The 27,484-nt window shown below is 35.7% G+C and overlaps 1 protein-coding gene across 6 annotated transcripts in view; it reads right to left on the bottom strand.

The window, feature by feature from the left end:
- The window catches only part of MAP2 (microtubule associated protein 2), a 280,194-nt gene that overhangs the window by 5,090 nt on the left and 247,620 nt on the right, over positions 1-27,484 (bottom strand). For 2 of the 6 annotated variants that reach the window (XM_064586996.1, XM_064586995.1), the window contains 5 exons: positions 23,525-23,695; positions 22,407-22,554; positions 17,838-18,178; positions 5,446-5,538; positions 3,390-3,471 (listed from right to left, as the gene is read on the bottom strand). In XM_064586996.1, the coding sequence (XP_064443066.1) occupies positions 3,390-3,471; positions 5,446-5,538; positions 17,838-18,178; positions 22,407-22,554; positions 23,525-23,695 (835 nt within the window). The remainder of the gene's footprint in view (positions 1-3,389; positions 3,472-5,445; positions 5,539-17,837; positions 18,179-22,406; positions 22,555-23,524; positions 23,696-27,484) is intronic. The other 4 variants (XM_064586999.1, XM_064587000.1, XM_064586997.1 and 1 more) reach the window with 3 other exon arrangements.

Here is a 27,484-nt window from a genome sequence, read left to right as displayed (position 1 = left end):
TGGCTTGACTGATGAAATTGGAGTTGGAAGCTAAGTTGTTTATAACCAGTGAGCTTTGAGAATTTACCATTATCACTAGCAAATGGAGCAACAGGAAGAGAACCTTAGGAAATCCCACTCTTGTACAGTTGGCATAGGACCAATCTGACACTGACTTTGATCTGATAATGTGGTGACAGTTTTGACCATGGCATCTTCCTAAATGCTAATTAGTCTGAAATATGAGGATCTGCTGATAGATGAGAGTGCAGAGTGGTGCCCCTAAATCTGTATGCCTTTCCCAGCTTGTAAATGCAGGGAGTTCAATTCCGGTAGGTACCCATTGTCCATTAGCCTGTCCCTGAGCACCTTTTGAGGGTCTGCTGATGTCTTTGACTTGAAAAGAAGCTGAATTAGACCCCTTTACCTCTCCACCTGAGATTAGCTTTCACTTTGATTAGCAATTTGGTTTTGGCTGTGTGCATTTCTTTGGAAGGCCAGTGGTAAATGACTTGACCACCTATGATTATTACTGCTTCTCTTGTGGGATTTTGACTTGGGAGAAACATGGGGAAGATTTTTTAATTTTGGACTCTCGATGCTTATTTATCTCTATAGCCCAAAAGAAAGGTCTGTTAAGTCTTCACAGACTTAGACCTTATGGTATTTTTCTCATATGATACCTAGACATTTATATCGACACCCAACTACCTGGCTAGGGGCCCCTTGAAATTATATGGTGTTATTAGATTACATTTTGAAGATATATGCATTCATTCTTCTCCTGAAGCTTTAGGATGTGCACACTGTTATTTAACTTGTGTTTATAGGAGACATGTACTTGTCCCTCCCTCAAAAAATTATTGCAGGAAGAGTTATTCTTCCAACATTTCACCTAGCCATATGGGTCTCTCGTCTTAGTTGTGATGGGATTAAGGTGATTCATAAAACATACTTATCTTGGTTAGAGGCTGGAGGATGTTGAGTTTCAACCTGATGAGATCGACTTTCTTGGGGTCTTTTCCATTTTTTTGGTAGCCTCTAATAGAAATGACCTTTGCAAGCTTTCTTTTATGATTATATGTTGGACAGAGTTATAAACCTGTTAAAATTTTTACTGAACTCTATTTTGAGGGAGAGAAAAAAAAATGTAATGTTGACCCAAAATATATTCAGAAAAGGAAGCTTGAGAAGTCTGTTTTTGTTGAAATCCTACTAGAAATTTTTATGTAACTGTTAGAGAAGCCCATTTGAATTCACAGATCTATGCCTTTGGCTCTGAAGAATTCTGGCATCTACCAGGAGTAATTGTGAAGGACTATAATCTTCATCAAGCTCCATATGTCCTAAAGTTGGGCTTCCATGTGTTGAACTGTTTCCTTTATTTTCTCCTTAGATATTCCACATTCCAAAGTAACTTTGTGAAAAGCTTGCCATTGTCAAAGATCATTGTGTTAACACTTTTTTATGAATTTAGTTATCTGATTCAGTTCTTATAAAAGAAAGATCTAGATTTAGAAATAGGTGGGAGTCCATGACAATAGTCTTTTATGACCAATAAATCTTACATAGACTACTTCTTTAGCTATGTCACATTTTCCTGTACATCAAGAGTCCAGTTGAATTTGGCTAATGGAATACTTACTGTCTAAATTAAAGAATCTAATATTTTCTTTTGCATTTTAGAAGAAAATAGGCAGTATGGCCAAATACTTCAGTCCTACGGTTGACACAGCAGTACAGAGTCAACTAAGTGTTTGTAAGCTTGAGTTATAGACAGTAGAATTGTGAAGATATGCAGTGTGAGACTGTGTCCCTGCCGCCTCAGGAATGACAGAGAAGCTAATTCCAAGGAAGCGGTTCTGAAATTCGTACTGGAGATTGTTGGGGAACATCTACAAAAAGATGTGACACTGATTGACCTGAAAGCTGGACCTGGGCACTCGGAGGCTTCTCATTTCCTCCCCTGCTTGCCTTTCCTGCTCCCAGAGGCTGCTCCGAGGACAGAGCCTTGAGATAATGATGTGGTGTTGAGAACACCAACACAGTATGCATGACTAAACCCAGTTAAGGCTTCTTTATAAACTTTCAAGATTTGGTGGGCGGGTGTGAGGATCCATCTTGCTGCTACCCAAGAGAAGCCTCATATGTAAGTTCCCTTTACTTATTAAAACCGCCACCTACTAATCTGGAGTGGCCTACCTCTTTCTTCGGTTTCTCCCTGTCTTCTGAGTACAGGGGCCAGTGTCAGATTACACCAGGGAAGCTCCCAAGAGGGTTGTGAACCAGTAGAGATTCTGTATATGTATTATCTAACTCCTTGACTTGCTTTATGAACACTCTTTGTCAAAGTGAAGCCTGACTTCTAGACATGTTTCCAGTGCATTTATCCATTTTGAAACTTATCCTACCTACCTTTATTTTTCAACTAATAAATTCTTCTTAATAATCTTTTCTTGGTCAGAAATCTTTTTGGGCTTGATTGTTCTTATACTTTGTTTCTGATAACATTTGAGACAGTGTAATAGGTTATTCCCATTAATAATGGGGATATAATGGGAATAATGGGAATAACCTATTACATGGTTTAATTAAGATATCAAGCACACCAAAGGCTTCCTCTTGTCCATCCATAATTCAATGGTATATATTGTGTCAAAATATTCTCAAGAAAATGACAAATTTGACAGTTGCCCATTATTTACATATGCATGGAGGTACAAGTTAGCAAAAATATATAATAATGATACTCAGAAAAAATGACTTATGTTAGATCTACACTTTAAAGAGGAAAAAATCCCCAACGGGTATGAATGTAAATTGTACTTTAGATCACTAGTCCTATAGAAAAACAAGAGGCTAATGGTTAAATAAGTTGGGACAAGCACTGCGTCAAGAGATGGGTCAATTAAGCACTGCATTCTGCTAAGGATTCATAATGCTTATTGACCTACTATAGGATCTGAGAAATTTAGCAGATAAATACTTTCATCAGCTTTGCTTAAACACAATCCTTTCTTCACATATGAAGACAAAATACTTCCATGAAAAATCTTTGGAAATGCTGCTTTCAATCCATGTAATTATGTATGAATACATGGCCCAAGGTATTTTATAGACCATATATTTCAAAAGAGCTCCAACAAGCATGTTGAGTATATAGAGATAAGTGCATCTTATATACCTTTTAATTTTGAACATGTCCTATGATATGTGGCCTCCTTGTGATAATTGAGTTTACTTGCCCAAATGAAGATGCCTTAAAGTTTCTAACTTAAGTTTCTATTAATAAAAGCATGAGTTTTCAGGATTTTGAGACGTTTTTCCAATTAGGTATTTCACAACAAAAATTTTGCTTGTTGATTTGAGCAATTTAATATTTCCCAAACTACCAAGAAGTATTTATTTACCTGGCCTGTGGCGGATGTTCTTCAGAGAGCCACATTTGGATGTCACATGGCTTAGGTCTATCTTCTTGGTAACAATCTGTACCTGTATGAACCATATAAAATACACTTAAAATGGTCGAGACATGGGCAAGCCCCCAAGCTCGTACATAAAATCCAGAAACATACCCAAGCTAACAACATACAACAACACAGAAACCCAAACTGAAGTACATACACACACATAGGAAAACATAACCTCCCAGTGTACTACCACATTTGGTTGGAAAGAAGGACCAAAATGAAAGAAAATCCTAGAATAGAAGATTTTATTAGTAGAAAACAGATCATGCCACAAGAGGATAGAAACACCCGGATTAATAAGGCAAGCTTCCACTCAGAGAACAAAGCCACACCATGTTAAACCTTTCCATTAGCAAAGAACCAAGTTGAGATGAATTATTTTTTTAAAAATGATTTTTACATAAAAGTGACCAACATTGCTCATAGTTACAAGAGGACCAACATTGCTTTAAGATATAAGAAGAAGAAGGATCAAAGCTTTTCTAAAATATTATTGTCATGTCTTGGCTAAATGGAATTTTTCTTTTCCACCAAATTATAAAATGGTAGTAACATTTTTTTCTTGCGTTTTATTGAAGTTATCTCCTCTCCCCATGTTAGAAACAGTGTTTTTCCAATTGTGGTGCACTGTCCATTGGCATCAGAAGTACAAGGGTATTACCGAATTGGAAATGGGGCCACAGAATCTGCATATTTGAACAAGTGATTCTTCTCTAGAGGAAAGTTTAAGAGTATTGTTTTGGAGGTTGGAAGCTCCCCTACTTACTTTAAGATTGTTAGTTATCTCAATTTATCCTTTGCCACCTAGCCTTTTAGGCCAGCAGGGTCTGCCGGAGAGGATAGGGGTCACCCTTTGACACCTCCAGGTATTTCCCAGGACTGAGACTGCTTTTGTGAGAGTACCACACGGTTTGCACTTACAGTCAGGACACAGGGAGGAGCTCCACCATGTCAATGTAAATACTGATCCTGAGGCTTAGCTCAGCACTCTTAAGGAGCCTAGCAAACCTTGCTATGGACTTCCTACGATAGTGACATTTTCATGCTCAGTGGAACTACTTCGAGCAACAGGTGACAGTTCCTGGTAGAAGGCACTGGCTTGTCTCCCCTTTCACTGCTTGACTCCATCTCTGCCCAGCTGAGGAGCAAGGAGCCAAGAGTTATTAAACAGGCGAGAATTCCGGACTTGACACTCTGTAAACTGAGTCACAGATGGCCAGAACCTGAAGTTTAGGTGACAAGGATCCATAGAATAGAGAATCAGCATGGGTCACCTTTATTATTCTTATTTTGTGAAGAACCATGCTTCCTTTACCTTGAGTTTGCCTGTTTCAGCTCTGCCTCAACTCTGAGAAACATGGATTCATCTTTTCCTTCCTCTCAAAAGATACCATTTCCACTCAATTCAAGACACACACAAAAAAAATCCCATCAAGACAAAGTTTATACGGGGACTTGAATCCTTTCACTTTGAATGACAGATGAACTGTGCTTCACTAGTTTTGCATTATTCCAAATGAAATCCTAACTCTCATGAATAGTGATGCACAAAAGACTGACATTACACACTTTGGGTACTTTCAAGTGTATCAGTCTTTTCCTCAAGAGTAATTGAAATGGAGCTATAAGAGTGTGTGCCCAGCTGACGTTTGTAGGGGAGTAGAGACAGCATGAGGAGATACCTTGAAGCCAAAGGCCAGCAAACAAAATTGGCAAGTGAGGTGGGTTTGCCATCCCCCTGAAAGACATGATGCAGCCCAGTAAGGTTTTATTCCTCAACTGAAAGCAAGAAACTTGCTGATAAGTCTTTCAGGGAAGGATGGGAAGCCCACCAGCAAAAATGCAAGGGTGACAAGCTCCCAGACCAGGGGACATGTGGAGCAGCAACAAGTAGGGGGGGTGTATTGGGAGAGAGGCAGTTAAAGAGACAGGGGGCTGGCTGTGCAGATGGCTCCACACAATCAAGGACAGCTTTCTAATAGAAGCTTCTACTTACATTTCCGCCCCCAGCAGAATGTTTGATGTTATCCTTGGAACCACATCGGGACTGAACCTTGCTAAAATCGATCTTCTTGTTTAAAATCCTAACCTAAAAGGAATTGGAGGTAACTTCACTGTGCATTTTTCTTTCAGTATGCTGGGCATAGGGAGCCAGAATGGGTTGGTGCCAAGGAGGGTCCAAAATTCCTTCCACCTACATAATCATTTAAGAGAAAAAAACTAACACTGGAATTGAAGAACAGATCTATCATTTAATATGAGCCCTAGTCCCCTGAATCCCCAAGGGCCAAATGCTCAAGAGCTTTAGATATCTAAGTTTTAGGCAGGTGTAACCTGGAAACAATTAGAAGAAAAGAAAAATAAAAGTTGGATTATCTGTGACTGGGAGGCTTCCAATATTGTGGGCAACACTGGGACTCAGTTTCCACTCTATAAAAGGTCCAATAGTGTAGCTCAGTATAGTTCTTGCCCTACTCCCGTTCAATCCTACAGTGTCAGCCATCACAATTCTAAATCACCTGGTACACTTGATTGTATTATTGGTCCACCTGGCACAGGTGAGGTTCATGATTGGATGGGCTGAATGCCACAGATGAGGGTTCTCATTCATCCAGCAGAACCCCTGCTTTCCCAAGAGGGTCAACAAGGGGGCTCAGGGCCTCCTCTGCTGAAAGGGCTTCACTATTGCCTTGCAGATTTGGCTCAGTGGTCTTCTGAAAGTCTTCTCGCTGACAGCCGCTCATAAATAGCCATAACCCTTGGATGGTTGGTGCAGAAGCATCCTTTCCATTATTTTAGAGGGGAGCAAGTCAAGGGCCACTAGTTAACTGACTTATAGTAGGTCATGTAGAAGTAGTCCAGGTCTCAGCTAGGTCCAAAAGATTTGAGGTTAGGTGTTTTATTTCTATTTTCAGAAAGTTCAGTATTCATCTTGAAGACAATAGCAAATCTAAATCTGGACAGATATTATTCTGGTGTAATGTAATGTGCAAAGTAATAGCTCTTGTGACGATTTCTATGTGTCTTAAATTTTGCATGTTTTGGAGAGCACATGAACAATGTAAGCATGGAAAGAAAGGTTTATTTTTGTTGTTTGTTTGTTTGATTTTACTTTGGCTACTTCTACTCCTCTCCCCATGTCCCCTTAATAGCTAAAGAGAAATTATGTTTTCAATGCTTTAGGGGAAAGTTTGTCCTCTTATTTTTTTTTTAAGATTTTATTTATTTATTTGACAGAGAGAGACACAGCAAGAGAGAGAACAGAAGCAGGGAGAGTGGGAGAGGAAGAAGCAGGCCTCACGCTGAGCAGGGAGCCCAATGCGGGGCTCGATCCTAGGACCCTGGATCATGACCTGAGTTGAAAGCAGACGCTTAACGACTGAGCCACGCAGGTGCCCCAAGTTTGTCCTCTTATAAAAAATGCTAAATAAATACATCCTAGATATACAGCCATCTCCAAGAGTGGTATCACGTCTTTTGGTGTTTGCAAAAAAGAGTAAAAACTTCAAGATGACATTGACTCCAGACTATTTTTAACCAGACAAAGCTTAAATCGCAATGCCTGTCTGACACTGACAAGAGAGCTTGTCCCTTACAGGGAAATGTCATTGACAGCTCTCATCGGCAGCCCAAGGGAAGGGCTTCTTGTCAAAATCTGAAGTCAGAAAACATGATGATTGGGTCACTCTTTAGGGCATGATAAAAATCCCAATTTAAAAAGAAGGGGGGAATATCACAGAGTCTGTATCTAACAATAAATGTAGTGGCAGGCTAAGAATTTCACATAAAATGTAGATGCCAATAACTTTAAGTCAACAAGGGCCATTACATTTCAAGCCTCATAGATAAATTATTTTTAGAAAGCAAATAATTTTATTATTTCAAATAATAATACTTTTAATTATCCTCCATGAGTCTCTATTTTGGCAATGAAATAGAATTCATCTAAGCCATTTTTCCTAATCCTTGGGGACATATAGGGTCTCATATTTCATTTGCAAATTTTAATTTAGAGATCATTAGAGTACAAATCAAGTGACTCATTACCCAGTGATCAAAAGCTAAATGTTAAATCTGATTCACTTGTTGCAAAAATGGAAATTCCAAATTCAGTTGCATGAATCTGTTTGACTCTAACATTTAATCAACTGGCAATTTTTATGATTTTTAAAACAAATGATTCAAACCCCAAGGGGGCACATTGCCAGCATTACTTAGAGACAATTTAAATTTTAAAATCCTAAAACTTAAAGGCTGCCTTCTGTTGATTTCCCCCAGATTTTCTAAAGAATCATAGATTTTCTAGTGAAACAATTAGCTGGCCTTTTTCGATGGGAGACTTTCAATGTCTGTTCAATTCATAACGTGAAGCAGACCTTTGACATGGATTAATGGCATGTTCTTTACATATTTCCATATTTGCAATAGCTTCAGAGTATATTGCTTTTGTTTCAAATAAGGTAGAGGATGACATTCACCATTTTGCTTGATGGCCAAATAGACAGAAATAGAAATCACTCTGGGCACTGGATGCTTGATGCTCAGTAAGATTTATGCTCTAGCCTGACAACTTGCACCTAAGCACCCACCTAGTCCGTGTGATGCACATTTATGCTTTAACAAAATTACAAAATACTTCATGCCAAAGATCTCTGGGATCATTTACCAATAGTTAACACTTTAGAGAGTTAATTCTACAAATACCAGCAGTCCTCAGAAACCACTGCATAAGATAGAAAATTAGATGGCTGCTGTGAAGGATAAAACTTTATTCCAGATTATTATTATTATTTTTTTAAGTCAGAGAGTCAAGTTTTAACTTGACTTTTTGGGGGAAGGAATTTCCATTGAGCTTTTGTTTTCCTGTATGTCAAGGGAAAATTATTTTAACATCTCAGAGATGGTCTAGAAAAAAAATATAACAAACCTTTATTTGATGAACTAATTTTCTATATTCACGATATGGAGGAAAAAATATTTGAATAATCATTATCCAAGGTTAACTCTAAACTACATTCTACCCTTGTCAATGTCTTTCAATCAAAATTTTTAGTTGCACTATTAATGTAAAATGGGGTGATTTGAAAGTGTGTGACAATCTTTCCTTCTGTATACTTCACAGTGGAAGGAAAAAATATATTATTTCAATCAAGTGAATCATCTTTCTAAAGCTCTGCCTTGTTCAAAATTCTCCCAAAGTCTCTATTTCCTATTAAACACATCAAAACTTCTTGGGTAGGCAACCGGGGTTCTCAGAAATTCTGATTTTTGAGCCCTCTTCTCAAAACTTTACATTTTGGCCAGACTTTACATTCCATACTTTAAGGCCCTTGTTTACATTTTCAAGTTTGTTCCCATGCTTTCTTTATGTTATTATCTCTTGCTAGAATGCCCTCATTCCAAGTTGAGTCTGGAACTCATCATTCTTCAAGGATCAACCCAATCAGTTCCTCCCGTGGGAGGCTGGCAAAAAAGGATTTCAGTTTCACGGACAAAGGTTGGTGACTTGCTTGCATTCATAGTTGGCTTTTCGTTCACATAAGAGTCATATAAGCTTAAAGAGTTAAAAAGAATAGGTTAATGTAATTGAATAATTAATCAGAATTATTTTGTTTTACTTTTTACTAATTCTATCTTCCTCCACCATGTGAGGGAAGTACAGTGTAGTGACTTTCTGGGTATTTCTGGTGTGACTCTAGTTGGTTTTACAATGATGGTTCAGTTGAAATGATAGGCCACTACACTCTCTGCATGTAAGTTTAAATGCACCTTTAGAAAAATACACTTCTACTTTCCCGAAGCAAGGTTACTCTAAGAAAGGACAGGAAGACAAATGTAGGATATGTCTACAGGCAAGAACAAATCTCTCTTTCTAGAGATTAGTTGGAAATATGAAAAATGTAAAATGAAAGAAAATGCAATCCTAATTTATAACTTTTAGTAAAACAATTTATAAACCAGAGGCATTATTCACAGTGTCCGCTTGCATTTCTTAAGCAATGGGATTTTGATTTTTTTTTTTTGATTTGACACTCTCTGATGCTGCTTTCTTTATCAAAAGACCCACAGGTCAGCTCAAGAGAGCAAGATATGGAGAGTAACTGGGGGTCCAGAAGTTTGGATTCTGTTCTTGGCTCTCCTACAAGACAGTGCTAGGCTCTACAGGCATCCTCTAGGTCTGAACCTCAATTGCTCTATCATTTCTTTCTTCTTCATCCGATGTTTTAGAAAGAATGCTTTTGTTTTCTTTTGAAAGGGAAGTAGTAGCCAGTAACCCTTCAACTTTATCAGAGATTAAGTTTTTCCTTTGGCTTTACATCATTTTTCAGGAGTGCTTAAAATGCAGGCTTTTTTTTTTTTAAGGTTTTTTTTTTTTATTATGTTAGTCACCGTACAGTACATCATTAGTTTTTGATGTAGTCTTCCATGATTCAAAATGAAGCCTTTCTTTGTCCTTGCATTATAAAAACACTTCTCTCTCTCTCTGAAAAGTATTTCCCATTCCATAGCATTCAGTTTTAATGAAAACTATTTATCTATCCTATATAGAGTCCTGAGATATCATATATTAAAAAAAAATATATGACCGCATCAGATATTTCTGAAGAATGAAAGTTCTTTGGAATAGATGATGTTTTTCAAAGATTCATCTGTTAGCAGCCCTGTGCTCAGATTAAAATGCATACGAACTTTATAGTCTATTCCAAATTTTAAATAACCCTGCCTATACTGACCAATAACTTCTTCAAAAATCAATGGATCAAATACAAGCAATAAATATATTGGGGTACACATTTAAATAGAAATAACAGTTCATGTCAAAACATACAATTCCACAGAGCTGTGAAGGAAAGGGATGAGTTGGAGGGTCCATGAAGGGGTCAGACAAATTTTTATGCAGGCTATACCACACAGAAAAGAGAACAACATTAAAAACCTAAATCATGCTGAAAATTTTGTAAAGAACTGCTTGGTGGAACAGACATGAGTTTAGACATTGGCCTCATTGTTAAAAATTGGCATTACATTTTTTTTCTTCAGCTTAAATTTCTAAGAAATTTTAAAGAATAGAGGGCCAAGCATAAAGGCAGTAACTTTTAAAGAGTTTATTCAGTTGTTTGAAAACAACCTGAGATTCAAGACTGTTCCTATGTTCTTGCTTGGCTTGTAAATGAACAGCAAACAAAAAAAGGACTCTATAGGTCTCAACTTTGTAAACCCAAAGAGGTAATTCTTTTTCATAGCTTTTTAATAATTAATGTTTATAAAGCCTAGCTCCAAAACTTTTCATTACCCTGCAAAAGATACTTGAATTAGAATTCTAAACATTCTGTTGCATAAAGGCAGGGTCCGTGATATCAAGGAGCTTTCATTTTGAGATAATGTTGACCTTCTCCCTCCCTCTCTCTCTCACACACACACACAATCTTGTCAATATACCATAATGCATTTCAGTGAACAGTTTCCTTCATGCTGGGTTGACAGTATTTTAAAGCTCATGGGATATTTTATTACTTTTCTTATTTAGCACTTATTTGTAGCTCAATGAGATGGAAAGAAATGGCTTGGAAAGAACTTAAAAATTACACAAGGGCAAGGCACTAAGGGAAGATGAGAAATGAAAAAAAAAAAAAAGCCATTTCTTTTCTGCGTAGATGGTAGAGACCATGTCTTATTGTCTCATTCCCCTTTTGTCATATAGTACCCAGCAGGGGCTTAGTAAATGTTTCACAATATGATGCCCATGTGAATGAGAAATAAATCTAAATACATTTCAATTCTTTTTTAGTTTATAAAATTTATAATTTTATAAATTTACTTTATGTTACTAGTACTCAAGACCCTTCATAGTGGTGGTCACCATAATTTTATATAATGAGGAAAAAAAACCCTGTTTCAGTATAATTTATTACTTGCCTCCAGCATTAATTCCATTTTGTCCTTGAATATAAAACTCAAAGCAACTTATCCAAATTAGATGTGAAAGGCCTAAAAAAGTCTCAAGATAATGCCTAAAACTTTATAAGAAAATATAAAAAAGATTCTTCTCTATGTTTCACTCTTTTCATTCCCTCCTCCCTCTCTCTTAGTGCTCCCTCTTCCCTAATTACATTCCTCTTACTTTGGAAGCACTGAGTTTTTACTCAAGTTCAGCTTGCCCTTTGTGGTAAAAATAATTAAGGAATCTATTAGAATAACTAAACAAATATTTTTAATGAGCTCTAATGCAAAAATACTACCATACTCTAAGTAGAACCATGAATTTGAGAGCTTAAAGTGGCCTCAAGCTCTGCTTAAATGAGATGTTGCTACATTATGATGCTGCTAATACCTTAAATTACTTGGTGCTACAAAAAGAAGTGTATTTTGTTGTTTCTATTCTTATACAAGTATGAAACGTAAGGACCAGAGACGTCAGTATCTAAGGTCACATAATAGAAAAGCTGGGCTAGGAACTCAGCTCTTATATCCTGGTCTAATATTCTTTTAGCCAAATTTCACTGTGGTCCAAACCTGGGAAGTTTCTTTGGGTCATAACTGTAATGGCACTAAGCATTCCCACTCATTCAACAAATCACTAGAAAGAATGAATCTCTCCATGCATATGGTGTACCACCACATTCATTCAACTTTCACTCAACAAATATTTATTGAGCACCTACTATATATTGGACCCTGAGGACAGGATCAACCTCATCCTTGATTTCATGAAGCTTATAGTCTAGTAGATGAGACAAGATAGACATTAAATAATTAGTTATACAATGGGATACTTAATTACAAGTGTGGTGAAAAGCACTGTCTACATCATGGAGAGCATTTCAGATCGAGAAAAGAACAGATGCAGGGAGACCAGTTAAAGAACTTAATGACTATTGCAGTGACATGGACAAGAGATAATGGATCCTGTGCTAGGGTGGTGCAGAGCAGACTAAGAGAAATGGGTGGCTTTAAGAGCTATTCTGGACACAAAACCACTAGCACTTCATGATGGCCAGGATATGGGCTGAGGAGAGGGAGTTGAAAAGATGACTCTTAGGTTTGTGACTTGGCAAAGTCCTATTATTTGACTAGGTGTAATGATATTTTAAAAGAATCATTTAACTTGAACTTTCCACTCTCAAATATCTATGTGGCATCATCCACACTGATGTTCCTAAAACATGCCAGGCCTGCTTCCACCCCAGGGCTTCTGCATGTGCAGTTTTCTCTGCCTGAAATACTCTCCCCCAGTTATCTACATGGCTCAGTCCTTCAGTTCCTTAAAATATTCAAATTATCACCTTCTTGGGGCTTTCCTAGTCATTCTATCAAGAAATGTCATCTCCTCTCCACATATTTTAAATCTCTTCCTTGATTTGTTGTTCTCCTTCTCATTTTGTTACATATTTTTTCTTATATAATATTTTCTCACTTGTTTTTCTTCCTAGAATGTAAATTCTAGGAAGGTAGGAATTTCAGAAATTTTTGTCTGTTTTGTTCATAGTTACATTCTCAGTACCTAGAACACAGCATGGAACATAATGGGTATTCAATAAATACTTGTTGAATAAATGATGAGTAAAATGAACGTACAACTTTGACTTTCTGGAATTACTGAGGAATTACAAGACAGCTCACCATTTATTTTAAAGATGCCAAGGTAGATTTTAAAATTAATATTTCATTATTTGTCCTTAATATTATCTATAGGAATTTGAAAATGTCTATACTCTATTTCTAAACATTGATTTTTAGAATTATTTTAAAAAATAATCTGTCAGTTGTAGGAGAATAAAAAATATGATAAGAAATACAACGTAACTTTCCAAATTTAATGGTCTTAACTTTGCAATAGTGTATTACTCTAACACATTATTTGTATTAAATTATTTCACATAAATATTATAAAAGATCAAAACCCTTAATTTCAATCCTGATGTGATAGAACCTTGGTGTGGGAGGGAGTGTTAAGTAGTGTTGCCATTCTCATGTTGTGCAACCAAAGTTGGAGCAAATAAAACAATAACTAAGGTGCATTAAACTGCATACTTTGTAGACAAGTGATTCTTCATTAAATACAAAATTCTAGAACTTGAATTTATAGCTCAGCCTTTAAAGGATGTTATTAGAAGCCCATATGCATGATGTGGGTACTATAATGACTTCTGTTTCTTACTCTGTGTAAACGTGGAAGTTGGACTATAAGGAGCTGAGGATCTCTGACATCCAATGTTCCTTAAATCAGTGGATCGATACAGAAGTGAGGGATAGAAGACAGATTACTTTATTTCTAGAATGTGAGTATATACTTCATAGGTCCTAGTTTAATGGATTCATCCAAATCAATTTTTTTAAAAAGATGCTGGGGCAACACTGACTGGGAAGGTAATAGATTGACAAATTCTGTAAGATTCTTTATATAAAAGAGAAGTACCGTTCTCTTCTTGAACAGGAGTGATTTGCTTGAAGATGCCACCATCCTTTTTAGTCCACCTGACCTCAAATGACTGCTCCATTAATGAAGGAGAAGCATATAATTTACAAGGCGATCAATCAAATCCACAGACATGGCCTTGCAGAGATCATGATCTACCTAATAATCATCCTATCCAACAACTATAAATGGAAAGAGCCTTTGTGAAACTACCTCACCAGTAACTTTCAACTATGACAAGGGTACAAAAATTGTGATTTGTATACTGATCTTCATAAGGCTGATGGAGAAAAAAAAAGAAACTTGTTAAAGCATGTAAAAGTATTACACATAAATCAAAGCACCTATAAAAAAGCTGATGCATTGATAGAAAAGGTAAGAAGTATCATTCACTGAGTTCCTGCCTAATTTTTTTATGTCACGCATTTAGAGAAATTGTTTATTTTCCTATTTTTGTTTAAATCAAGCAGCTGTGTTCTTAAAAAGCTAACATTACTTATTCTAAAATTTAGATTGAGATTTAATGTAGAATAGGGACCTAACTGTATTGAAATAGTTTTAAATTAATACACTTACTAAGACAGTCTTACCCGAGCCTTGAGTTAAATTAACCAAGGTCACTATCTACAGTGAATCTAAGATTGTGTTATGTTCTTTCCAGTAGAATGAATTTGTGTTTCAGCTGAAAAGATTAACTTTATTGCTTTCTGTAAAGCTCCTCATGTTTTCAGCTCTTTTATCTATTCCATTATGCATTGATTTGCCTCACTGAACTGAGACACAAAGTTAAGGCTCTCTTCCAATACAAAATCGGACCTTCAATAGAACTGATGATCACTGTGAGCATACAACCTATACATACAGAAGAGCAATAAATGCTCAAACTGAGGGAAATAATAAGGCTTCCCAACTTGGAAAGTTGTTGAACTTCCAAGACAGATATATTTTTTATTACATATTTCCCCTCCCAATTCTTAATGATTGCACAAACAGCAATAACATAGCTTTTAAAATTAAATGATTTACATACAATCTAACCACTCCAGATTTTATAACAATAGAGCCTGTGTAGAAGAATTAAGGTTACATTTATAAAGTTGCTCCCTTATTTATTAATAAGAATTGTGTGACTATTTTTCTCAGTATCTACAGACTGCATATCTCTATTACAAAACTTGCCTCCTACAAAAAGTACTACTATTGTCCTGTCCTCTTCATTGATTCTGAGTTGACCACTGTCCATTCCAACATCCTAGGATTATCCAATTTATAATTAGGAATGACATGCCAGTAGCTTCAATTTTCCCAACAGAGTGAGTTATGGATCCTCAATCAGAGAACAAGGGTCTTTAGCATATCATCTTGATAATTTCTAAGAAGCTTTAATATAAAAATTTTGTCAAAACCTGCAGTTTAACATGTACAGAAAAAGAATCTCTCCTCATTCCTTGTGTTTGAGGCTTTTAAGGGGATAATGTTAAAGTGTTAAGTGATATATTTTTCCTACAAAGACAGTTCAACTGCAGTGCACCTCAATTTCCCAATTCATTTCCCCCTCCAATTTAAATGGATTATCCCATCTGTCACAAAATAGAAGGCAAATATCTTCCTTCCATCTGTTTCTTATGTTGGTGAGGAAATACCTCCTGGTTCTCCAACAAAAGTCACTTCATAACTCCACTGTTGTGGATTTTTTCCAAGTCATCTCCAGCTGAGCTAGGATAATTTTGCAGCAGGTTTAACACTCGCCTTATGAAAGCAGAGATGTTCTTCAAATGACACTGAATTTAAGGCTGTTTCTGTTCAGTAATTTTTGTGTCATATGTCTTTACTAGTCATTAATTACCACAATCTCTAAGGAAGTTTTAGTTGAGTTCAAAATAATAAGATATCTTTATGTCAGTTTTATGAATTACCAAGTATAGCAGAAGTCAACTGAAATTAGACATAAAATATTCACAGATACAGTACAAGAAGCAGAAAGAAAAAGAAGTATTCCTATTTTTTGGCTTGGTTTAACCTTAGTGATTCTGGCAAAGCTGAGGCTAAAACCATTCTTCATGCCTCTCTAACTTGAGGAGTCACTGGAATAAGATCATATATTGTAGAATTTTCATGTCAAATTATATCCATAATTATTCCATCTTAGTGCAATTTTCTTTTTAGTTTCAAGAAAATATCTTAAGAGATAAATTATATTCCCTTGTGATTCTAAGAAGAAACATATTCTTTTCAGTATCAATATTTTCTGGAATATAAGCCAGTAAACCCCACATTTAAATATGGAAATACTGCATACAAGGACATTTATAGAAAGAGGACTGATTTTAAATATACATAATAGTTGCACCATTTTAAGAGGTATCTCACCAAAAGCTAAAATGATAAACTTTCAAATTGGCACTAAATTGATTTTATTTAACTTAGTCTATTATTTATGTATAAATATAAAACAATAGAGCATTTGGATATTTCCAAAAGGCCCCAAATATTTCATTCTCTTGGATGTGCAAAACTCTGAGGAATGCAAGAATAGTATGAGATTTATGAAATTACAGGATCAAATTTGGCAGAATTCATGTTACGTTTTGTTTTGCTTAAAAAGATTTTTAGCTCATATTTTAATAACACCTTTTATGAAAAAGCATTTGTCTATGACTTTATTATTATCGAATGTTATAGTCATTCCACAAAGGGCATATGGAGCACCACCCCGCCTTCTGCTTCCCCCAATTCCTTTGGTGGAATTTTTGTAACTCCTTGGGCTTTCTTGAACAGAATCACAATGAGACAGCAAGTAAGTTTGCTGCTAAGGGAAGAAGCAACGCTGAATTTTTGTTTCAGCAGTGAGTAGGAGTCCTTGATAGCTTCACATTTTGGCAAGATTTTTCTTCTAACCCTGCCTGAAAATACAATTTCTTTGGCATGAAAGAGGGACACCAAAAATCAGTGGCAGAAAATACAAGACAGACAAGAAAGAGTGGCAGAAAAGAACACTGATGTTGAAAGAAAGTCTTTTGGGAATGTCGAGAGGGCATCACAAGTTTGTTAATATACAAAGGAAATTATTACCTTCTTTCTTCTTTCTCTCAAGGATGGGTGTTTTATCTCTTTAGTGACAAGAAAAGCCAAACTATTCCATAGGCAGATCAAAATCACAAAGGAAATACTAAATGATATTTGTATTATCTCCTTCCAGGCTAATTGCTTCATCTAAACACAGTGTAAAAGCAAGGTTGAGGTCAAGGCAAAACTCAAAGGCCCCTGGTTGGCAAAAAAATGTGAATGTACTGGAGCTGAAGTTAAGAGTTAATAGGTAGAGCTTTACTAATAACCCTCTTCAATACAATTAATCTTAAAGAGAAGTTCTAATCCAATAAGCTCATTCATTGGAACTATACAGAACTATCTACTATCAACATGAATGTCTACCCTTTGCAGTTTTTAAGCATGAGCAGCCAGAGAAGAACTGTGGTGAACCATGCTGATTTGGGAGTGAACATGGGGAAATGGTAGAAGATGACATAGGAAATCATTGAAGAAGGAAGGAGATAAAAGCAAAATCACTAAAAGATCATCAAATGAGGTCACAGTCAGGATCTAAACTAGAACACTCAAATTCATATCAGAAATGTAATTTTAATCTCTTATGCTAAAATCCACAGGGCAATAGATTGAAAAGAAAAGATTGGGTAGGCAATCAATGGAAAGATTCTCCTGTATGGTGAAATCAATTTTTACCCGATAATAACCAGAAGGAAAGGACATGTCATGCGATTTTCATTATATTTTATAAGCCAGCTATCTCGGATGAGGTCCAAACTCTTGACAATGAATCATAACCAGTAACTTTTTAACACCTCCATCCCCCTTCACTGTAAGAACTGTTCGTTTATAGTATGAGGAGGGCATTCTAATCATTAGTGGGATTTTACTTCTGGCAGCAAGCATGTTGTTCATGTGATTCTTACCTGCCCCCCTTTAGGCTGGTATTTGATGTTGTCTGTCGATCCGATTTTGGATTTGACATTCTTCAGGTCTGGCAGTGGTTGGTTAATAAGCCGAAGTTGCTTGGGAGTAGCAGGAGATTTTGGAGGCGTACGTATGATGGCAACTTTCTTCTCGCTGGGCACCAAGATGGCCGATTTGGGGGTTCCTGGCGTGTGAGGGGTCCTGGGGTAGCTCGGGGTTCCAGGAGTGCCTGGGGTGCGTGAGGAATAGCTTGGTGGGGTGCCAGGAGTGATGGCAGTTGATCCAGGGGTAGTGGGTGTGGAAGTGCCACTCTTCCCTGCTCTGCGAATTGGCTCTGACCCTATATAAACGAACAAAACCAAACCAAACCAAAATCACAGCATCAGAAAATTCTCGAGACATCCTCTTCCCTCAGGTTGTTAGAACTCATAATACATGAACTTTCTAAAGAGTCTGGAATATTTGTGGATTACAACAATGCTCAAAAAGGCGAAAGTTCCTTTTTTTAGGCTTACAAGCTGGTGACATTTTTTTGAACATGCATTGCTATCAGTGCAAAGAAAGAACTTGGGTTTTCTTGATTTATTCTTCTTACTTCTCATTATGAAGGCGTCAGAAGTTTTTTATAATTGTGGGGTCATTAAGGCATGCAGATCTGCCGTAAGTTGGTAGAAGAGCCTGCGCTTCATGTTCTATGTGGGTTAGTATTTACTAAAGATTTCCTTGAATGATGTGTGGATCACTTGCTCTTTTGTGCAGTAAGTTCATTCCAAGATTCAGGTAGACACACAACATAAAACTGTGTACTGATAGCAATAATTTTGGCCTGTGTACAAAGTCGTTTATTGCATTGTGCTTCAACGTTACTCCTTCAGCTTATATTGAGGAACGCTGTGAGTTGCAAATGTGTTTACTAAAAGCTATGCAATTATGTCACACACTGTTCTACAGTATCGTGTATTTCCTTTATATGGAAATTTGTCTCAGCTCTTAATACCAAAAATATCTATTTCTCTTCTTAGAAAAATAGGATGTTTTAACAACATAGTCGCAGTGAATCTTATACCTGATTGTTTTCTCTTACACTTTCATTACTAGTTTGCGGTTTGGAATCAAATCAATACTCCCCCACCCCCAACTGCCCCGGCCCCCCACTGTCAATTATACAGGCTATTTGGGATGCATTTCTTTGCCTCAACTTGACTTTAGGGTCATTTTATTTATTTAACTTTTTCCTCCCATTTTCCTATGCCATGTTTTTTTTGTATTAACTTTGTAACTGTGTGTTTGAATGCCATTTCAAATGCTTTTTTGAAAGCATAATGCTATAGATGAGACTGTACCACCTTACAGATTACAAAGCACTTTTGTGAATAGCAAACATCTGATGACCAAACACAGTAGTTAGAGACAGCTCTTATTATTCCTAATTTAAGAATGAGGACATTGAGGCTCATTTACCCAGATGATACTAAATTTTAAGCCAGATATGATATTTAGTTTCTTAGCTCTAAAAATCTTTTTGCTTAAAATAACACATTGATTTTAATAATAGAATACTTATTTACATGGTTTACATTTATTATTCAAATTTCTTCACTTTTTTTGGTGTTTTATAGGAAGGGCATGAATTTTATTTTTTATTACTAAGTATGTATATTTTGTAAAACCAATAAATCTTCTAGAAATTTTGTAGAGGATAAAGGTATAACTCATTAACTTTTAAATCAATGAACTGTCATTGAGTCATCTAATACAACTGGTCATCAGTGTGGGAAGTTCTTTCTGAGAAAGGGGATAATTAATCTTTGCTGAAATAATTCCAAGGGGTGAGCTCAAAAGAGCTTCATAGATAATTATAATATCTATTTACCCACTGGTCTGGGTTCAGTCTCCTGAAGAAACAGGATCATTTTACTTCTTTCAGTGAACAGTTTTTACGTATCAAGTGAAAGTTGTCCTGTGTCCTTTTGGTTTTTTTTAACATAAGGGCAAACGATAGGTAGACTCCTCAACTGACAATATGAAATTGGATATAAGAAGACTATGTGATAAATTAGTGTTCATTCTTTGATTTTTATTGCTTTCCACAAAAAGGACATTTCAAGATCAGGATGATACAGCCACATCCAACGTGGCTCTTTGTGGCTTCCTTGGTACAAAATTTGTTTTTGGACAGAGTTTTTGATGTTCGAGTCAGTCACTGTGTCCTTCAGAAAAATCTCTTCCCAGAAACTTCATTTCTTCCTCAAATGTTTTCTCTATGACTTCATCACCTTTGAATAGCTCAGGTCTTTTTGGGAGCAGGATCTTCTCTCTGTTATTTGCCACTGTACCTAGCACTGATGCCTCTTATGGGACCTGAATACAGTAGGAGTTCAACATTCTTTTTTAACAGTACAAATTGGATTTAGAATTTATCAGTGTGTCGAGGTGTTTTTTACTTCACGGAGACTAAGCTGAAGCAATATTCTGCATGTGCATAACAAGTTTCACTAAAAGAAATAACATTTTTTTTTAAAGTAAGAGTCATTTCTATACTCGTAGAAAATGGCTTTAAACTTCAGAAAACTAAGGAATGAAGGTTTTGTGTTATATCTGGAGAATGAAGAAAAACCAAAAGTATTAAGCCCTAACACCACTGTTCAATAGATACAACCAATTTTTAGTGTAATAAATTATATTCTTGTCATCAAAATGACAAATTTGAGCATTTCCTATTTGTTCTGAAATTGAGTTAAATCTGAATTACTAAAACAATTTAAAAAATATTTATGAAAAATATATATTTAAGAATGACTTTATTAAGCTGTAGGTTCTTATTAATCTTGTCAACTCGTCAATGACAATGCCTTTCTCTCTACTTGGGCTAACTGCATAGCTTTGTTTCTTTCAGCTTTTCTCAGTAGCTGTACAAAGTGCCAGGACATGGCTATGTGCAGTTACAGAGATGATGGGTGAATGGAGGAGGCATATTGCTTGCTCTTCTAGTTGTCCTTATGTTTTTTAGCTATTGCTTTATAGAGAGAAAATAAACCCTATGTCCTGAGATTATCAGAGTAGGAATTATGTTCATTACCAAATAATAAAATGCATTATGCTTATGAATGTAAGTTAGAAAGTCAAAATAGAATTGGTTTAGAAATAAAAACAATTTTAGAATTGGTTTAGAAATAAGAACAATATATATACAGGTGCCCTTTAAAAGGCAGAGCACAGTGGTTTGAGGATGTGGATTTATGGATGAAGTGCCATTTTGCTTCCATAACCACAGATAGAAGCATAATTCAAAGTATACTTTTGGGAAGCACTTGGTGCCTTTGATTTATCTGAACAGCTTCTATATTGATGATGCCCAATTCCAAAGTTAAAGTCTTTTCTCAAGAGATTACTGTATCTTAAATGCCTTCTTTGCTAGTTCATTTGAATACTTTATTTTTGTTAAGAAAGAGTTTAGTGATTTTTAAAGTATTCCTGGCACATATTTCAAAGAATGTTAATATTTCACAAAACTAAGTGGTGTGTAGGTCACAACTGCTCTAACTATAATAAACACTTTCATTCCAGGCAAAAATATGCTTTAAGTGTCATACAAAATAGTGACATTTGAAGTGGGTCAATTATTGTTAAATATTTTTAAAATAAGGAGTAAAATCAACTATAATGTGATAGAGTAGCAATTTCCACCATTTTTAATGGATTTTAAATGACAGAGATGATACTCTCCAAGTGATTCTACGTAGCAGTTTTCTAGTACTATTTCTTCCAAATAAATATAAAGAAGACATTAAGGTCATGAAGTTATCAGTGGGCTGAAAACCAAATTCAACCACTCTCTATCTTAATAGCATTGGACAAGTTACCCTCTTTTTTCTCATCAGTAGATTCAATGAGGTTATTAATACCTAACCAGCAGCATTGTTAATTAAATTGAGTGAAAAATGTGTCTTAGGATTTTACCATCTATATGTGCTCAATAAATGGTAGTAGCTATTTTTGTTGTAATAGAAACATATTTATGAAAATAATTTGAATCCATGCTTTAACTAGATAATCTTGGTAGTAACACAACACCTGAGTGGGTAATGATTGGAACTTTTTTATATTTTTTATTTAAACTGTGATAACTGCCAACCAGTTCATTATGGGCCATCAATCAAAAGAAACTGAAACTATTGCACTAAACATGTTATGTTTACACCCTCATTGGAATTCAAATTCTTAACAAATTGAGCAGAATCCTAGGTTTTGATAATTGGCTTTCCAGTTAGATTTTAGGACTTGGATTCCTAAGAAGGGTTAAGCTTATACAGATATATATTTTTTAAAATTCCTGGCTATTGCTTTTCTCTCTTAATTACTTCTTTATAGGTACTCATTTTCCACAACAATCATTTTAACTCACACAGCTATTTTGAATCCATGAACAGTCTGGATTTTCTGATTCTTAGAGGAAATATAATTTGTTTTCAGTGTATGTTTTCCTTGGAAGATGTAAAATATAGACACATAATAAGCTCTTTGCCACTTAAAGGATTAAAAAGGAAGCCAAATGAAAATAAACCTACTGGTAGTCCGCCGTGCTGAAGAGGAGATGGAACTGTTGAGAGAGAAGGAATTCTCATCTCTGTCTCCTGATACACCTCGACGAGGAGGGAGAATGGAGGAGGGTCTGGGCAGAGAAGAGCGCTTTTCTGGGCTCTTGGTTACTCCATCCTGATTGGGGAAAAAACACATTGGGTTCTTATGCATCTTCAATTATACAAAGTGATTTACATTGCTCTATTTTTCCTCCTGTGCTGATAGGTGAATTTCTTTTAATACACACTACTGAATTTCATATATTTATAAGCATTTCTACTTTGAAACTTAGAAAGAGTTCATATTTGCCTAGAAGTTTTATAAAAATGTATAATTCTGGAGTTAGTGCTAATAATTGATCATGAAATTCAAGTTCTAAATAATAACATGGGTAAAATGAATTTACTCAAGTAATCTCCAGTGAATTAATAATTTTACTAAAAAAATTTTCATGAGCATGATAACTTATTAATCAGAAAGGGTTGCCAAGGGGCATTGCATGCACACCAGTTAACAATGACCACTACCATATATCGTGCATTTATGCGACTAGAATTCTAAGTACTTTACATCCATTTATGATTTAATTCTTGCCACAAAATACTATCTGCATTTTATAGCCAAAGAAACAGGTTGAATCAGTTTATGTGATTTTTTCAAGATCACCGAGTTGATAGGTAGCAGAGGCAGTATTAAATCCTGATGTGTCTGATTGAGTCCAAATGGTGTATTATATTACATATAATTTGCCATTCTTAGATGATACAATATATTATTATATACTACGAGTAACATATATTTATTATATATATTATGTGTAATATTTTATATAGTACATTTTACTTTATTGGTTTGTATTTGAAATTTTACAAGATACCAAATAAATAAGTAATAAATTAATAAGGAACAGTCTACCTAGAGACTTTTTTTTACTGGTTAACTATTAATAACTATTGAGACTTTTATTTGTGTTTAAGAGGGTCTATTGTTTACATATCAAATATTTTAGAGTTTAGTCTTTGTTTTTTATATATTTACTGAATCGTGTCTTATAACCTCTGAAATTATATTCTTTTCTGAACCTCCAGTTGACCTGCTGCCTTACCTTGTTCCCTGATTCTGAGTATGGCAAACGGTCTGTGGAGCCTGCTGAGGTGGGCTGTATTGAAAACCTGTCAGAAAATGAAGCCCTTTGAGACGTACTAGGGCAAGCAGAGCTGCATCTTGGGGACTTTGAGCTACCCTGTAAGGCAGGAATCTTTGACAAGGTAGAATTCTAGCCATGAAAGAAAACAAACAAAATCACAAAATAAACCAAACTATGAAGTCAAAGGAAAATAAAAAAAAATGTATAAACATATAAGAAATTAAACGCCTACTTTTAATAAGACCGCATGATAAATGGTTATAATCAATGATAGAAATGTATATTTAATGTGAGAACAAGAGATTTTCATTGAGCAACTCATTTTTAACTGGAACTCACTTAAGAGCACTCATATATGACAATATAGATAAAAATATTCTTCATGAGTTCTACATATAAGGTCTGGTTAATCCATAAGTCTCCCAATGATACCGTATTTGGAAAATGTCTTGAGAGTCGGTTGGAATTGTTCCTTTAATAAATAGAACCTTGAAGGTGTATTTATAATCAATATCTTGATCACATTTCAAGAACTTTAGAACAAGGCATATTTAAGTCCTCATAATGGAAAATACTTTCTTAAAGTTGAGAAAATGTATTTTCATATATCTACATTGACTTCATCAATTTTATATAAAATTAGTTCATTTTATGAGTAAAATGCCTACTGGGGGCCAAGTTATACCATAGAATTAATACCATTGTTATGCGTAGACCACAATTTGTATAATGTGTTATAAATTCTTTTTTTTTTTTTAAGATTTTATTTATTTATTTGTGAGAGAGAGAATGAGAGACAGAGAGCACGAGAGGGAGGAGGGTCAGAGGGAGAAGCAGACTCCCTGCCGAGCAGGGAGCCCGATGCGGGACTTGATCCTGGGACTCCAGGATCACGACCTGAGCCGAAGGCAGTCGCTTAACCAACTGAGCCACCCAGGCGCCCCAATGTGTTATAAATTCTAAAAATGAAAGTTAGCATTAAAGAGATGGCCCACAATCTCTTTAAACCACAGGGCTTAATTTCCTGGTGTCGATAGTCCCCGGAGAGATATTTGGCAAGTGAAAATCAGTGGGTTGGATGTACGGCTTTTGGAGGAAGCTTATGCTGGCATGCCACACGTCTCAGGGGGGACTTCGTTAAAAATAGGAAAGGTATGATGAAGCCAAGGAGATTTTGTCTTCAATAATTAATATGATTTAGCTGTTACAAAAATGGAAGTTGAAACTGACAGCTTTATCTCAAGTTTTAAGCTCCATAGGCACTTTAACCGGGGCAGACACAATAACAGACTGCACGTATCACTTCTTGTTTTATAGAGCCAGCATCTTGAGTGGGCAGTGTTCCTGGGTCGACCCAAGTCCTTCTTTTCTGATTGATGCTACCCACAGAATAGCAAATTTCAAAAGTGATACAGGAAAGAGAAAAATGGAATAATTGGATTACCTCAAATTAAGAGAGACAACTGGCTCAAAACGAAAACAAAACAAAACAAATACACAACAAATGAAATGAATGATTATAGGTCAGGTTCACAACAAAGATCAATTGAAAAATCAGAAAGAATTGTTCTGATGGATGTACTGAAAGTCACAGGTAAGTAAGAGTTGGTCTTGGGGTTTTAGGAAATTTTTAGGGAGAAGATGAGGTTATGAGGGGAGAAAAAATTGTTAAATGAGAAGAAGTTAGAATGACTGGTGGCCTAATCTCTCTTCTTCAGAAAGGTGAGATGGGCATTTATAAGGAAAAAAACATTAGCTTTGTGTCAGAAGATGTATATGGTTTCTTTCCTCAGTGTTGGTGTTGTACACCAATTCACACTGAGTTACTTGAAGACCAAGGGACTTGAAAATTTCCTAAATACTTTTCAAACAAACAAGCAAAACAAATGAACAAAAGGGAGAGAAAAGGAGAGGGAGAGAGAGAGAAAGAGAGAGAGAGAAAGAGAGAAACAAGAAGCCGACTCTTAACTATAGAGAACAAACTGATGTTTACCAGAGGGGAGGTGGAGGGGGGATGGGTTAAATAGGTGATGGGGATTAAGAAGTACCCTTGTCATGATGAGCACTGGGTGTTGGATAGAAGTGTAGGATCACTATATTGTACACCTGAACCTAATATTACACGGTATGTTAACTAACTGGAATTAAAAGCCAGAAAATTAAAAGTTCAAAAAAAAAGATTTTCTGAACAATGTCCATTTAAAAATGCTTTTTTTAATGGGGGGAAGCTGACTTACTTTCTATATCTGCTCCTAAAGACTTCTACCTTTCAAATAATAACAACAACAACTATCACCGTTTATTGAATAAATACTATGCTCTAGGCACTAGATGGTTTTATAATTAACCATATTTAATTTTCACAACTAACTTAGGATACAGGAATTTTTATCCCTCCCTTTATTTTTGGAAAATTAAGACATAGGGAGAAAAAGATCATATAGCTAATAAATGTTCAAGACCTGGACCTGGTCTGCTTCATAGCCCTGCCCTTAACCACCACAACTCACTGGTTCCCCATCAGAAATAAAAGGTAAAGAGATAGAAATCTTGAAGTTACAGTATTCTCAAGCCTGGTATTTACCAAAGGAATACATGGATTCTATTGCTTCCATATAATTCAGGAATATGTCTGAACACATTATATAAAAATCAATTTTTAAAATTCACATGAAGTCCCTTAGGTTCAAAATGATATAAAAAGTTTGGCTGTCATTGGAAATGAATTTCTATTTTTCACAAAAAATGGAAGTCTAAAATCATACAAGTTTTTATTTATTTTTCTCAATCCTTTTATTTTTTTAAATTTAAATTCAATTAACATATAGTATATTATTAGTTTCAGAGGTAGAGTTCGGTGATTCATTGGTCTTATATAACACCTAGTGCTCATTACATCACATGCCCTCCTTGATGTCTATCACCTAGTTACCCCATTCCCCCACCTCTTTCCCCTCCAGCAACCCTCAGTTTATTTCCTATTTTTAAGAGTCTCTTATGGTTTGTCTCCCTCTCTGATTTTGTCTTGTTTTATTTTTCCTTCCTTTCCCCTATGCTCCTCTGTTTTGTTTCTTAAATTCCACATATGAGTGAAATCATATATTTGTTTTTCTCTGATTGACTTATTTCACTTAGTCTAATACCCTTTAGTTCCATCCACGTCGTTGCAAATGGCAAGATTTCATTATTTGATGGCTGCATAATATTCCATTGTATATATATACCACATCTTCTTTCTCCATTCATCTGTCGATGGACATCTGGGCTCTTTCCATAGTTTGGCTATTGTGGACATTGCTGCTGTAAACATTGGGGTGCAGGTGCCCCTTCGGATCCCTACATTTGTATCTTTGGGGTAAATACCCAGTAGTGCAATTGTCGGGTCGTAGGGTAGCTCTATTTTCGACTTCTCGAGGAAACTCCATACTGTTTCCCAGAGTGGCTGCACCAGCTTGCATTAAAATCTTACTAGTTTTTAGAAGGCTAAACAAAGAGTTGTGATTTACATATTATATGATGTCTAAACCCCAGAACGTTGTGATGCACTCCTAGTTAACATCATTCAAGCTATTTGTTGTAATTTTAGGAATTTTTTAGTAGTCCTTTTTTTTTAACAGATTTTATTTTGAAGTAATCTCTATTCCCAATGTGGGGCTCAAACTCACGACCCCGAGTTCAAGAATTGATCCAACTGAGCCAGCCAGGCACCACTCTTAGTAGTCTTAATTTTTTTTTCTTTCAATCAGAAAGGAGTAAAATACTTCACGTTGGCTCTGGTCTTTTGGAAGCTTAAAAAATAATGGTTAATCAAATAAAAAGTAAAATTAAAAAAAGAAATATGAATGATTTATATACATGAAGAAGTTAAGTATCATTAATGCAACCAAATTAAAACATTTTATCTCCATAACTTGGCAA

The sequence above is a fragment of the Mirounga angustirostris genome, unplaced genomic scaffold (assembly GCF_029215605.1).
Source record: "Mirounga angustirostris isolate CCGP_5_RB_7025 unplaced genomic scaffold, mMirAng1.0.hap1 SCAF_3, whole genome shotgun sequence".
NCBI classification, from domain to species: Eukaryota; Metazoa; Chordata; class Mammalia; order Carnivora; family Phocidae; genus Mirounga; species Mirounga angustirostris.
Note: the sequence above shows the minus strand (reverse complement) of the source record. Positions and strands in the feature narration are given on the sequence as shown.